The following is a 15,079-nucleotide window of genomic DNA, read 5'->3' on the forward strand; positions in this document are numbered from 1 at the left end:
ATGAAGGTCTGAGAGAGAGAGAGAGAGAGAGAGAGAGAGAGAGAGAGAGGAAGAGTGAGGGAGAGAGACTTTCACAAGCAGGAACTGCTTTTATTAGTCATGTCTTCAGTTCTCTGATTTCTCTAATTTCCGGAGCCAAATTGACGATACACACATGTGACAGCATCTCTGAATTTCCTTTTTTCTCTTTCTCTTTATTTAAATGTTACTTCTCTGTCTTCCGCCCTCTTGCTTGTTTGTTTGTTCACCAAAATTGCATTTATCAAAAAACACTGTAAAAACAGCAATAGTGTGACATTTTACTACAATTTAGAATAACTCTTTTCTATTTTGGTATAATTTAAAATGTAATTTGTTAGTGATGGCAAAACTGAATTTTCAGCAGCCATTACGCCAGTCTTCAGTGTGACAAGATCCTTCAGAAATCATATGTTGCTGATTTACTGCTCAAGAAACATTTTATTATTATTATTATCAATTTTGAAATGCAAATGATCACAGCAATAGTTGAACAAATGAATTGTGTTATGATCTGGCCATCATTTAAAATGTTTATTGATTTATGTGCTTCTCTTCTGGTGTCTCTCTGTCAGGCCATTCACTCAGTAAGCTGGCATCATGAGGGGCGGCAGTTCATGTGTAGCCATTCTGACGGCAGTCTGAGCATGTGGAATCTGAGAAACACAGCCAAACCTTTTCAAGTCACCTTCCCTCATGGTGGGTACACGCATATCTATTTCATTTCATTTAAGCATGGTTACACGTTCTGGTCACATTTTAGTTTGGGGACCAATTCTTACTATTAACTATGAATTTTGCCTCAATAAACTAAAGGATGTAAAATATGGTCATGCAGAATAAGGCTTTAATATACTAATACTAAAAGCACTAATAAACAGTCAATATTTTAGTAATATGCATAGTTAATGGTGTGACTTGGTCCCACATTCTTGACATTTTTATTTTAAGCTTCTCAGAAATGTCAAAATTACTTTTAATTAAGAAAGGTTTAAACATGTTTATTATGAATTAAATGTATTCTAGTCATGTTCTGTATGAATTATATTTTTAATGTCTTATAAAGAAATTGACAGGCTTGGACATAAAAAAAGGCATTGACCCGTAATTTCGATACTGTCATTTTTTAAGCATTTAAATCAGAGGAATAATTACAGTTGCAGTTTCAGTTGCATTTTTGCTATCATATAATATATAATATTTTAACTTGTAAAAGAAACAAATGTTGCTGGTGTATCATCCTTGGACATGCCATAGCCTTATATTGTTTTATATAAAGCTATTTATATTTATACCAGACTAACCCTAACCAACACCCCAAATAACCTTTAAAATTAGCATTTTTTGCATTTGTTGAATTAAAAATTAAAAATTGCCTTTATTTATTAATCGTTTCCACAATAAATGTCTTCAAATGTCCCAAAAGGAAGGTTTTGTCAGTTTTGCTTAACTTCTAGGGCTACATTTTACCCCAATGTATAGATAAGTAAACCTACACACAGTTAAAGACCCCTTCACCCATGACTCACCATCTATTAGTGAAATATGACTCTGACGTAGTCAGCAAACACACCCCCTCACCAGGTGTGTTCATTATGGAGGATGATTCAGTGTGTGGGTTCGCCGTGTGTGTATGTGTGTATGTGGAAGTTTGATTTGACAGGAATAAGTGATTCACTCTCAATCTTTGCTGCTATATTTGGGGTCCTGGCCTTCTGCTAAGTGGTTATATAAAGATGAACACGCTCACACTGGGGAAAGTGGTTTCTTAATCAGAAAGTTCTGGACATAAACATAAGAAAGGTTAAGGTGAAAAAGTGAGAACTCACCATTTAGTCTCTTTTTTTCAGGTAAGACTCAGAAAGATGGTAGAAAAGAGTCATGTAAACCCATTCTCAAGGTCGAATACAAGACCTCCAGAAACAGGTAAGAAAACCCTCAAAAATCCCAAACAGACCAATATACAGCTGATGCAGTCCTTAGTGTTGTGGATGAATTTAATCCTCCTATTTGCTTGCAACAGATGTGTCCAAGTTCCACTCGAGAACCATTACTGCTGTTTTATCTTACAAAACAATTGAAGTTTACTGCCTGTTTTTATAAAGCCTGTTTTCATTGGGAGATGAGCAGCAAAACATAATTTTAAGAAACGTCCATTGTTGATTGCAATTGTTTTTTGTTTGTTTTTTTTTAATGCCTTTTTCCCCAAAGCTGTGTTCAAAGAAGTGGTCATGAGTGGCCGCCTCAGTTTTAATGATATTTTAGATTAGCTTGGCTGTAATATTGTTTTCCCCCTATTGTTTCTTCCTATTTGCATAGAGAGTATTTCAGGGTTCTGAAAAAGACTTTAAATTAAAACAACACTTTCAATGTGTTGAGGAGACGTTCAATGTCAAAACGAAGTATAAAACTTGCCTTCTTATAAGCTTTTGGTTCTTGACGTGTTAAAGAAAGAAATTCAGACAAACAAATGTGGTTTTCAGTTAACACTCTTTTTATTTTCTGTCTTCCAGCAGTGAAGCATTTATTGTCTTCTCCGGGGGTCTTTCGTATGATAAGGCAGGACGGAGACCCACCCTAACCATCATGCATGGTAAAGCCATCACAGTGTTAGAGATGGACTATCCCATAGTGGACTTCCTAGTGCTCTGTGAGACGCCTTACCTCAACGGTGAGTGTACTGAACAGGTCAGTTCTGTCTCCTGCTCTGGTACTGTTAGGGTGTTGTATTAGTATTTCATTTAATTTTAAAGTTTGATGATCCTGATCTTGATCATCCTAACATGTGCCTCAACTTATTGTTTTATCCCCCAGAAAATTCTCCCTTACAATTCAATGATTTTATCAAGTGCTGTTAAAAAATGTGGGGACAGTTTTTTTTGTTTTTGTTTTTTTTTTATATAAATTAATATGCATACTAAGGAGGTATTAAATTGATAAAAGGTGACATTAAATACATTTATAAAGTAATAGAAGATTTCTATTACTTTTGAACTTTTTATTCATCAATGAATCGTGAAAAGGATAACACGGTCTACAGAGAAATTTTAAGCAACTGTTTTCTGTATTGATAGTAATAAGAAATAAGAAAAATCCGCTTTCTCATTACAGGAATAATATTTCATAATATTACCTATTTTACTGTATTCTCTTTTACTGTATTAATTCAGTCTTGGTGAGTATAAAAATGGATAAAAAAAAAAAAAAAACAATACCAAACCAGTACATATTAAATGGTACTGTAAATGCATTGTGAATCAATTACACAAAACCTTTTGAAACATCCAACCTAAAGGAACAAGTCATTTGTGAATCTGACATCAGCAAGGTGAAATGCTACATAGGAACTGATTCTGAATGGTTTGAGAAGTGACAGCTTCGGCTCTGTTCAGTCAAGGCGAAAGAGTGTATCGCTATATCTGTATTTTTCTCTTGAGAAAAGCAGAGACAGACAAAGCCCTGTCAAGCACATGTACACACATGCACAGAATTTGTTACCCAGAATACAACAGTAAAGGGATGGCAAATATCCAGCAAATGTGCAGTGATTTCAATTGTTATCCATTTTTACCTTCCTTTCTCCCTCTCAACTCTCTGCTGGTTCCTTCATTCTAACCAGTGCATATACAGCACAGTACACGGCCCTGCATCTTCATGTCACTACAGGCCGCTCCGCTTAGATTTTGCTTTAACTTACTTTTTTACTTACCTTTACTTTCTCTTTTTACACATTTCACATCGGCACTGATCACCTATAACATAGAAACACTTTTGGACATTGGAAACCGCTACACCAACCTGTTCCAGGACACTTTAGCCACGAATCCAGCATGGCCTCTGGAGATTCTTTGGAACGCAGAGATGAACAATAACCCCCCGAGGCGAAGGATCAAGAAACACCGCGGGAAACGTGCTGGGATTCGAGATAGACTCAGGAAAAGGGCTCACAGTCTTCCTCTTCCGAGCATTCTGCTCGCAAATGTCCAATCCTTGGATAATAAAATGGACGATCTTAGAGCCATGATTAGTTTCCAACGGGACATAAGGGACTGTAACATCCTTTGTTTGTCAGAAACATGGCTCATGTGCTCGGCCCCGGACACTGCTGTTATGCCGAGTGATAACTTCTCTGTTTTTCAGACGGACAGAACAGCAGAGGCCGGTAAATCCAGGGGTGAAGGAAATGGTGTGATCCCAGGAATATCTCCATTCTGTCGCGTTCCTGCTCGCCTCATCTGGAACATCTTTCCATTATTTGCCACCCATTTTATCTCCCCCGGGAGTTTTCATCGATCATTGTTACTGCTGTGTACATTCCACCACAGGCGGACACCGGCTTGGCTTTATCTAAACTTCACGATGTGCTCAGCGGCTACATTAACAAACATCCTGACGCTGCCTTTATCATCGCGTTGGACTTTAACAAAGCCAACTTCAAGCAGGTCATGCCGAACTTTTATCAACATGTATCCTGTCCAACTAGAGGACCGAAAACAAATCCTCCGCTGAGGTGAGAGCAGATCCGTTGCTGGCCGACGAGTTAAACACCTTCTATGTCCAGCACGTCAGGAAGCAACAGGCAGAGCAGCGATAATCCTTTAATCACCGTGTCAGAGGATGAGGTTCGGAGGGAACTAAAGAAAATGAACGTCAGGAAAGCAGCCGGACCTGATGGGATAACCGCCGTGTTCTGAGGTCCTGCGCCGATCAGCTCGCTGGTTTGTTCACTTCCATCTTTAATGAGTCCCTTGCTACCTCCGTGGTTCCCACCTCATTCAAAAAATCCATCATTATCCCTGTGCCAAAGAACAATAAACCCTTGCCTGAATGACTATCGCCCAGTTGCCCTCACATCTATAGTCATGAAGATTTTTGAGAGTCTTGTAAAGAGCCACATTTGCTCCTCCATACCCGATACTTTGGACCCTCTTCAGTTTGCCTATCGCCCAAACAGGTCTACGGACGATGCCATCTCTCACGTCCTCCACTCTCCCCTCACACACTTGGACAGCAGCAATGGGAATTATGTAAGGCTGCTATTCATTGACTATAGCTCAGCTTTCAACACTATAGTCCCCATCAAGCTGGCTTCTAAACTCACAGACCTCGGCCTAAACTCCTCACTCTGTGACTGGATTCAAGACTACCTCACCGGCAGACCTCAAGTGGTGAAAGTTGGCCAGTTCACCTCAAACTCCATCACCCTGAACGTAGGAGCCCCACAGGGCTGTGTCCTGAGTCCCCTGCTCTACATGCATGACTGCGTGTCCTCTCACAGCTACACATCTATTATCAAATTCGTTGATGATACTGTGGTTCTGGGCCTCATCTCCAACAATGATGAGACCGCTTACTTGGATGAGGTAGAGAGACTCACATCATGGTGCCAGGACAGCTGTCTCTCTCTGAATGTGAGCAAAACTAAAGAGCTGATCGTGGACTTTAGGAAGAGACAGCAGCAGCCCTACACTCCTCTTATGATCAGTGGGACCCCTGTGGAGAGGGTGAGTAGTTTCAAGTACCTCGGTGTAAACATCTCCGAGAACCTGACTTGGACTACACACATCCAAACACAGGTTAAGAAAGCCAGCCAAAGACTGTACCATCTGCGACAGCTGAGGAAATTCAGGGTCTCACCAGCAATCCTGAAAACTTTCTATTCAGGGACCATAGAAAGTGTATTCACTTAGTGCATCTCGGTGTGGTATGGAAACAGCTCCAATCAGGACTGCAAAGCACTACAGAGAGTTGTGCACTTAGCTGAGCGCATCTCAGGGTCTGCTCTCCCCTCTCTGCAGAACATCTACCTCAAACGCTGCAAAAATAGAGCTGTCAAAATCATCAAGGACTCAAATCACCCTGGTAACCGTATGTTCACTTTGCTTCCATCTGGTAAGCGCTTCCGTAGCCTGATGGCAAAAACTGAGAGACTTAGGAGGAGCTTCTTCCCCCAGGCCATCAGGCTCCTAAACTCTAACTCTGTGTCATAACATCACTTGACTCCATGTCAATGTGTTAATATCACTATATCATAAGCTATTCATCATTTTTCTCTACCTCATATTGCTGCTATTTAAATACCCTGTACAACTTTTTTGCAAATTGTTTTGCAGATTCCTCTTTATTACTATTTAAGTCAACAACATACTGACCTGCACATTTATATTTATATCTATATTTTTTATCTTTTATTTTATTTTATTCTTTTATTTCTTTCTACTTTCCTTTTCTTAATATTTGTATTCTATATAATTGCACTGTCCTTGGAGCGGACCTAACCTACATTTCACTGCTGGTTATACTCTGTATAATTGCGTATGTGACAAATAAAAAATCTTAAATCTTGAATCTTGAATCATCACCTGTATGGTTTTCATGAAAAAGAATAATGGATTCTACTGTGTCCTCAAAGCATAATTGTTGCACACAAACACAGAGAAGATAATTAATGCCTTCGTCACCTTGGTTTCAAGATGTCACCTTCTCATCAGTTTTCCTCACAAAGCGTAAAGCTGAAGTGTGTAATTTCTGCACCACCAGAATAAAGACAATTACAAAAATAATGAGTTTTAAGACAGGTTTTTTTGAACACTCAATTCATCTTCAACTGGTCAGACAAACACTTTTTTGGGCTGGTCAGTATGCTCAAACAGGGATGTTCCACCCAAAAATAAACATTTGGACATCATGTATTCACCCTTATGTCATTCCAAACCTGTATGACGTTCTTCTGTGCAACACAAATATTCATAAAATATATATTTAAAAAAAAATCTAAATCTAGAATCATAAATCTATGATTTTGTGCACACTTTGGCTTGAGTTCATAGATGGTTATTGGTTGAGATATTGTGTTTGTGTTGACAGAGGTCCAGGAGCCATATGCAGTGGTGGTTCTGCTGGAGAAAGATTTTGTTGTGGTCGATCTAACCCAGAGCAAGTGAGCAATCTCTTTTCCGGCATCTCTTTCTCTTTCCACTGTCATACTCACACACTTTATGCCATGTGTGTGTGGCTGAATGATGTAACTCAATGTGATGTACTCCAACAACACCTCACACTAGTACTTCCACCAGAGGCAACATCGCTCTACACCCAATCAATTTTGTGTCTGTGTGTGTGTGTTTGTCTGCGTGTGTGTTACTTTTGAAGATGCTTTGTGGAAAAGAGTTTAAATCTGTGTGTGTGTGTGTGTGTGTGTGTGTGTGTGTTTACTTGTTAAGAGTAAATATCATTGGATTTGTCACTCATAAACATCCATCAAATGAGTCATTATTAAGAACCAGAGCCTAGGTCAGCCTGACACACACTCTCTCTCTCTCTCTCTCTCTCTCTCTCTCTCTCTCTCTCTCTCTCTCTCTCTCACACACACACACACACACACACACACACACACACACACACACACACAAACTGGCCGTTTGTCACTCTTTTAAGTATTGCTCTTGCCATAGAGACTTTGCCAGTTTGACATCAGATGTTTTCTTTGCTTTAATGCCATTTCTTTAGAAGGACACACTGAAGGATCAAACAAACTGCTGTACTCAAACCCTCTCAGAGCCAGACAGTCTTCCATACATTCCATTTAACTTGAATTTTAAATTGTGCTCTAGTTAAATAGAGTACAATTTAAATGCTTATTACTTTTATATCAGCAATAGCAATATGGTAAAGGCACATTTATTAAGAATAAAAATAAGAGTAACACTTATTATTATTAATTCTTCTGATGGATAATGTAGTTCAATTGCATAAATGTAGGCCAATGGCATCAATACAGTACTCGTGGGTATCAGTACCTGGTAGCCCACTTAGACTCGCCCACAGAGCACATTCTATAAATAGCCTCAGTTTCTTTTATCATAATAATGCTCATTCTTAAGTATTTCAAACATGTGGTCCTCTAGCACTTTTATCCCTTCTGGTCGCTCTCACTTACAGGAAGGTTGGAGACACCTGCTGTATGCCGTTATGGTCATCTGTAGCAACTTAATACGCTTAAATACAGATTTCAGTTGATGTACAGTTATGAATGTGTGTGTGTATATAGGCTATTTTATGAGAATTGAGAATCAAAATGTTCTGTGTTTCACAAATGCCTGTAATTTATTTTGAAGTCTCTTTCTGCTGCAGTTTTCCTATCTTTGAGAACGCCTACCCCATGGACATCCATGAGTCTCCAGTCACGTGCACGGCTTACTTTGCCGACTGTCCCCCCGACATCATACCCGTGCTTTACTCCATAGGAGCTAAACACAAAAAGACTGGCTACAGCCACAAGGTTCATCAAAGTTCTTAGCTAATCTAAATATTAGTTTCTCAATCACAGCCTTTCATGTGATATGCTCAGTCAATAAAATGTATCATCTATTTTGCATGGCAGTTGAGTGTTTTAGAAACAGTTTTTATGTGTTTGTGTTCAGGAGTGGCCGGTCAGTGGTGGCACATGGACGGTCGGTTCACAGACATATCCAGAAATTATTATCACAGGGTAAGTGAATGTGTGTGCTTTATTTGATCAAAAATCGACTGTTGCTAAAAGCTCAGAAACAAGCCTATATGTTTTTATGTGATTATTTACGGCATACCATGCTTAAATTGCAGCTTAGAATACACTTCAGGTTTATGTTCAATTTTGGGGTTGGTAAAAATTTTAAAATGTTTTTGGAAGAAGTTCAAAAACTTAAAGTTTTTACCAAGGTATCAATGTACAGTAAAAATAAGTAAAACAGTCATACTGTGAAGTTTTATTACACTTTAAAGTAACTGTTTTCTATTTTAATACATTTTAAAATGTAATTTGTTCCTGTAATGGCAAATCTGAATTTTAGGCCATTATTTTAGTCTTAATATCACATGATTATTTAGAATTCATTCTAATATACTGATTTGGTGCTAAAGAAAGAGTTGTGCTGCTTAATGTTTTTGTGGAAAATGTATTTTGTTCATGATTCTTTGATGAATAGAAAATTCAAAAGAACAGCATTTATTAGATTTTTTTAATTTATTTGATTTTTAATATAAACTAGTGTTCATATTATTTAACAAAACATGTTCAAATAATTTTCTGTTTATTGCATATTATATTTAGATGAATTTGGTTACTAGGCATTGGAAGAATAAGCTTTTTTTAGAATTTCACATAAGCATCAAGTTGAGTAAAATGTGTGCTTTTTTGCATGAAACTCGATATTTGGATGGCACAGCTGTCCCAGAGCAACACATTTCATTTTCTCACTTGGATGCTTGTGCATTTATCACATTGTCGCTCACAGCAGTATTGACAGGTACAAGGAAAAATATTGGGAGTAAAAACTGAATATCACACTTGTCGTCAAATCTCTACTGAATGATATGTGGATATAATATATTAAAGGTGGGGTAAGTGATTTCTGGTAGCCAATAATGATATTTGAAATCACCTAAACAAACATGCCCCGACCCCAAAAGGGTCTCGCCCCTATTTTGATAGCTCCGCCCCACATATACGCAACCCAGGCGATGATTAGTTCTGTGAAACAAAGCAAAACCAATGTTATTCACCTATCGAGAAAAACAAAGCAACCTCAGTGTCTGATCGCAGTCCTTCCCGCTCCTTCAGTTCTCTCCAGCGCTGGAAAGCTGATCCGATATTTACACGGCTCCTACTTCTTGCCTTATCTTAACACCGTGTCTACACCGGACATGAGCAGTGCAACAAAATACTATAGAACTTATTATAATCAGCGATGCTGTCTACACTGGATGCAGTGCCTTTCCGCGGCATGACAAATCCCCGACAGTAAACTGCTGCCGCGTTCCTCTTTATGACAATTGACACACATTTCAAATTATTTTCAACGGTTGCGTTGTCACATCCATTGTAGACTAGTCTCAGCCTCAGGCGTCATGCCCACGGAACGTTGGCTAAACGTCTGATGCATATGGCACACTTTTCTGGAAACAATTCAGGAATGTCGAAGTCGTCATCTGACTGGTTGAATTAAACTGGATTTCCGAGAGACGCGAGTGTCGCAATTATATTCGGTCTGCCGGGAAACAAAGATGCCGTGGCGCCAAACCCCCTCACGAAAGAAGCAAGCTGTCGTATTTGAAAATTTGACGATGAACACTTATCAGGGTCAACGAAACACTGGATTTTCAAAAGTATGTGAAATATTTAATGTTCGCAGCATATAATCTTTAAAATACATCCGAGAGTTTCACATACCGGTTTGTTATTGTGGCGACATTTCCACGCCCCGAAACGTGACGCTAAACGAAACTAACTATGATTGGTTGTTTGCCATGTCGGTCAAACGGCCTCATGGGCGGGGCCTTGGCCAATGAAAACGGCCATATATTCCAGACCTTCAGCCGTCAGTCTGACTAAGTGAAGACTGACTTTAGCTGTTGCGGTGCGGCATCCGGTTTACACACGGTGTAAGCCTTCTTTTGTTCCGCAGATGTTTTCCTCTTTTGTTTTTTATCTGCCATCTCTATCTTTCTGTCGTCACTTGGCTTGGCTAATGTCCATCATGTGCACTGAGCGCTCTCTCCTCCACATCATGAGTAGATACGCCCTCTACTGCTGATTGGCTACAAGTTTGTTTTGCTACTGGGCCCAACTCCACATACATACTCCACCTTTAGTGGGTGTTTCTTCAAATATGGGCACCTCTGACGACTTTTACAAAATAAACTCTCTTATACTACTTTTAAACTGGCTTACTTAATCTCTTATACTACTTTTAAACTTCCATACTTTCTCTAGTCTATTTCATGTATCTACTGTACCAACAATGTCCAACATACAAGCATCCTAGACAGATTTTTGTCATGAATATCACAGTATCATTTACACCACGTCACATGATGTTGTTATGTCACATGTTTATGTAATCTAAACGCTTCTTATGAAAATTAAGTAAAATGCTTATTACAGTATGTGTGAAATTAGTAGAATTAAATTAGTAAAAAAAAAATTTAAATAAAAAAGTGCTTGCTTTTCTTGCACCTCAATTTGGAATGCATAAAGTTTATCTTAAACTTTAGTAACTTTAGAAGGGTTGTTGTGCAGGTAAAACGAAAAAAAAAAACAAAACAAAAAAACCCGGCCCACACAAGGTGGCGCTTCCTACCTAAAATAGATTCACGCCCCTGCCTCGAAAAAGTAAAACTTTCCACCCACATGTGGAGGTCATTTATAATATTTTTATTTGCTTGAAAACTCTGGATTGATTTTGTTTTTGTTCTGAAGCATGCATTTATTCTGTTTGTTTTCACTTGAAGTCAATGATGTCTAAAATGTGCCCTTCTACTTGACTCTCATTGGTAAATGTATCGCACTTCTCCGCTTTAATTCAATAGCGCTATTGACCCTGCGTGTTGTTCTCTCTGCCTCTTTTTCCCTCCTTCTTCAATAGCTGTCATTGCTTGCTTTCTCTTAAGCGGTTTAACACACACACTCATTGGCTCATATGATCGCTCTTTGTCCTTCCTCTTTGTTGTCCCCTTCAGACATGCAGACGGATCAATAAAGTTTTGGGATGCCACGGCGAGTAAGTGTCTTCGCTTTGACAAGCATGTTCCCCTCTTTCAGCCTCATGCTGTTTCTGTCTCACTTTTTCTTACTAAGAACAACCTCCCTTGATGCTTTGACATATGATTGCTCATTTCTCATTTCATTCTTTACATCTCGAACCAAACAAATTATGACTCAAATGGACATCCAAATACCAAATATGTGCTGGATTCACAACCATGGGCATTACTTAAAGGAATATTCCAGGTTCAGTGCAAGTTAAGCTCAGCATTTGTAGCATACTGTAATGTTGATAATCAATTCATTTCTTGTTTTCTATTAAATAATGCTGAGGAACTTACAGTGGAAGTAAATGGCGCCAGTTATTATAAATGTGAAGTTTATAATTTTATAAAAGCATTTACCTGAATTCTTATGTTAAATTATTTTACTAAAGCAGTGAAGCTGTTTAAACTCTGCATGAAATCAAAAACTGAAACTCTTTACTTTGTTAGCACTAGTATTGAGGTGAACAATTCATCTGTTCAAGTTCATCTGCAGAAAAAATACAAAAATAAACAAACATTGTTTTAGTAATTTTAATCAAAATCAAAAAAAATTGCTTCCACTCTGGAGTGGAGTTTTATCTCTGGTGACATCAGTTGTCCTTATAGTATGAGAACAATTATTAAAACTTTATTGATCGGTGAGCTTTAAAGGGATAGTTCACAAAAAAAAAAAAAAATTCTGTCATTAATTACTCACCCTCATATCGTTCCAAACCTGTAAGACCTTTGTTCATCTTCGGAACACAAATTAAGATATTTTTGATGAAATCTGGATATACAGAAACGCAACTGACACTTTCAAGGCCCAGAAAGGTAGTAAGAACATTGTTAAAATAGTCCATGTGTCATCAGTAGTTCAACAGTAATTTTATGAAGCTACGAGAATACTTTTTGTGCACAAAAAAAAATTCATTCAATTTCCTTTCTTCCATTTTTTTTCTTAAATTAGACACCAATCTTTAGCTATCATTATGCCACTATTAAGTGCTTTCGATTGAGCTTAACTTGTACTAAACACAGAATATTTCCTTTAACTTAATATTTCCTGCTTATCTTTAAACACCTTGTGCATCACATTCAGTATGTAATAAGATGTGATGTGGTGATAACCTCCATATCTGTCAGTCACACTGCAGATGTTGTATAAGCTTAAGACGTCAAAGGTGTTTGAGAAGCCTAAAAGTGGAGATGTGGGACGCAGCGCTGAGCTTGTGGAGGAAGACCCCTATGCCATTCAGATGATCAGCTGGTGCCCGCAGAGCCGTATCTTTTGTGTAGTCGGCATCAGCGCCCACGTCATCCTGTACCGCTTCAGCAAACATGACGCCAACACCACCATCACGGTGAGTATGCTCTCAAAAATGTGTCATTCCAAACCTGTATGGCCTTCTGTGTAACACAAAAGAAGATATTTTGAAGAATGTTTTGTTCATACAATAAACATCAATGGGGTCCAAAACACCATTGAATACCATTGACTTTTATTGAATGGACAAAAAAAAACGCTGAGATGTTTTTCAAAATATCATCTTTTGTGTTCAGCAGAAGAAATAAACTCATTTTGAGTGAACTGTTTCTTTAAAGCGAACCTTTAAGAGTTTGAGTACACGCTGTAGATTTGATGGATTAGCTTTGTGTTGCATTTGTGTGTGTAGTCTCTAGAACTGCGACTGCAGTGTGAGATGGAAGACGTCATCTCTCCATCGGATACAGAGAACACTCCATGTTTTTCGGACCCCAGTGGTCTCTCGCCCCAACCTCAGCCTCCAAGTCCCCGCAGTAACACGCCGGACAGCGTGCGGGACAGCATCCCTTGCCTCAAGTGAGACTATGCAGCAATTGCTCAATATTTATGTTTTCCTATATAGGACTTGATAAGATTAGCTTGCTTACTAGATAATTCTACATAGAAAGTATTACGTCAATAAAGTGTTACAGTCAAAATAGATTCCACATGTACTGAATCTGAATACTCTCATCACAGGGTTAAAGATCGTATGATCCGAATGCCTCCTGGGTACCAGGCGGAGCTGGTGGTTCAGTTATTATGGGTCGATGGAGAACCGCCACAACAAATCACCAGCTTGGATTTAAACTCCGCCTATGGACTGTAAGTGGCCCTTCCTCTTTTATGTCATCTATTTTATTCAGCCAATAGAATCCTTACTTTTTCCTCTAATTTAAAATTCTGTTTTCCATTTTGCCTTGAAATTAAATACTATAGTATTTTGCTATACAGTACCATGGTAATACCAAGGTTTTGTGGACTTGTGTGGATTTATTTACTATGGTTTATGAGTATGGAACAGCACTTACTGGAACCAATTCTCACAATTATCTAGTTTCTTATTATCATGCCTGTTATTAACATATTGGCTGTTTATTAGTACTTATAAAGCACATATTCTGCATGACCATATTTTACATCCCTGACCCTAAACTTCACAAGTACCTTACTAACTATTAATAAGCAGCAAGTTAGGAGTTTATTGAGGTAAAAATCATAGTTAATGCTTTGGTAATGGCAAGAATTGGACCTTAAAATAAAGTGTAACTGCGTACGGTAATCAAACATCAGTGCTCCCATGTTTAATGTAATTGATTTTGTCATCATAAAAACTCCAGACTCATGCGTCCAGCTGTTATTCCAGCTTGCAGGGTCTTTGATTTTTGATTAAAGTGGTAAAACTCTAATTATAATTTGGACTTCTTTTGAACCTTTCACTTGTTGTCATCCTGTTTTGATTCAGTCACAACCACGTGCAATCTTAATCACTAAAGCATTATTATGAGCAAAGGTTACCATGGTGATGTCTGGCTACAATGGTCAGAAAGACTTTGAATTCCACAGAAAGACCCAGTGTAATTCAGTACGCATTTGTGTAAGTGTGTCTCGTGAATTATTTGTTCATGACTGGACCCAAGTTGTGGGATTTACCAGTAATTAATGGACCATTTTAAAATCAGTCTCATTTTACATACCCCTTGTAGAACCTGTTGGATGTTTAGCATTCTAGACAACATAAATTATATTCATGTGTTTATTTGGTCAGAAATGTGTTTACAGTATTTATATTGTGAAACACATTTATATTGTGAAACATTATTATAATTTATAAGTGTATAATAACGAAAAACTGTTAAATAACTGTTTCCTGTAATATATTTTAAAGTTTAATTTGTTCCAGTGCTAAGATGGTTCTGAAGCTGGTCGCACACCGGACGAGACGCGACACGGCTTCTCGTCTGGTCCGTCTCGTCTCGTCTGTTTTGAGTTGTTGCTAGGTGCCGCGGATAGACGCCGAATGGTGCCACTGGTGTGCGTACGCTCATAGAAAACAATGTTTAATAATTTTAAAGACGTAGCGCTGCACTTCTCGTCCACTGTGCAACAGCCTTTAGCCGTCTCAGGAGTCTCAGCAGTCATTACTCCAGTCTTCAGTGTCACATCCTTCCAAAATCATTCTAATGTGCTAATTTGGTGTTCAAG

The 15,079-nt window shown here is 38.3% G+C and overlaps 1 protein-coding gene across 1 annotated transcript in view; it reads left to right on the plus strand.

The window, feature by feature from the left end:
- LOC306876059 (syntaxin-binding protein 5-like) overlaps positions 1 to 15,079 on the plus strand; it is a gene marked incomplete at its 3' end in the record, with an annotated part of 142,608 nt that overhangs the window by 96,947 nt on the left and 30,582 nt on the right. Inside the window, exons 8-17 of the mRNA XM_079426957.1 lie at positions 594 to 717; positions 1,869 to 1,944; positions 2,532 to 2,689; positions 6,886 to 6,958; positions 8,152 to 8,299; positions 8,442 to 8,509; positions 11,518 to 11,558; positions 12,715 to 12,932; positions 13,245 to 13,411; positions 13,574 to 13,699. Coding sequence (XP_079283083.1) covers positions 594 to 717; positions 1,869 to 1,944; positions 2,532 to 2,689; positions 6,886 to 6,958; positions 8,152 to 8,299; positions 8,442 to 8,509; positions 11,518 to 11,558; positions 12,715 to 12,932; positions 13,245 to 13,411; positions 13,574 to 13,699 — 1,199 coding nt within the window. The remainder of the gene's footprint in view (positions 1 to 593; positions 718 to 1,868; positions 1,945 to 2,531; positions 2,690 to 6,885; positions 6,959 to 8,151; positions 8,300 to 8,441; positions 8,510 to 11,517; positions 11,559 to 12,714; positions 12,933 to 13,244; positions 13,412 to 13,573; positions 13,700 to 15,079) is intronic.

The sequence above is a fragment of the Barbus barbus genome (genome assembly GCF_936440315.1).
Source record: "Barbus barbus genome assembly, chromosome: 10".
Taxonomy (NCBI): Eukaryota; Metazoa; Chordata; class Actinopteri; order Cypriniformes; family Cyprinidae; genus Barbus; species Barbus barbus.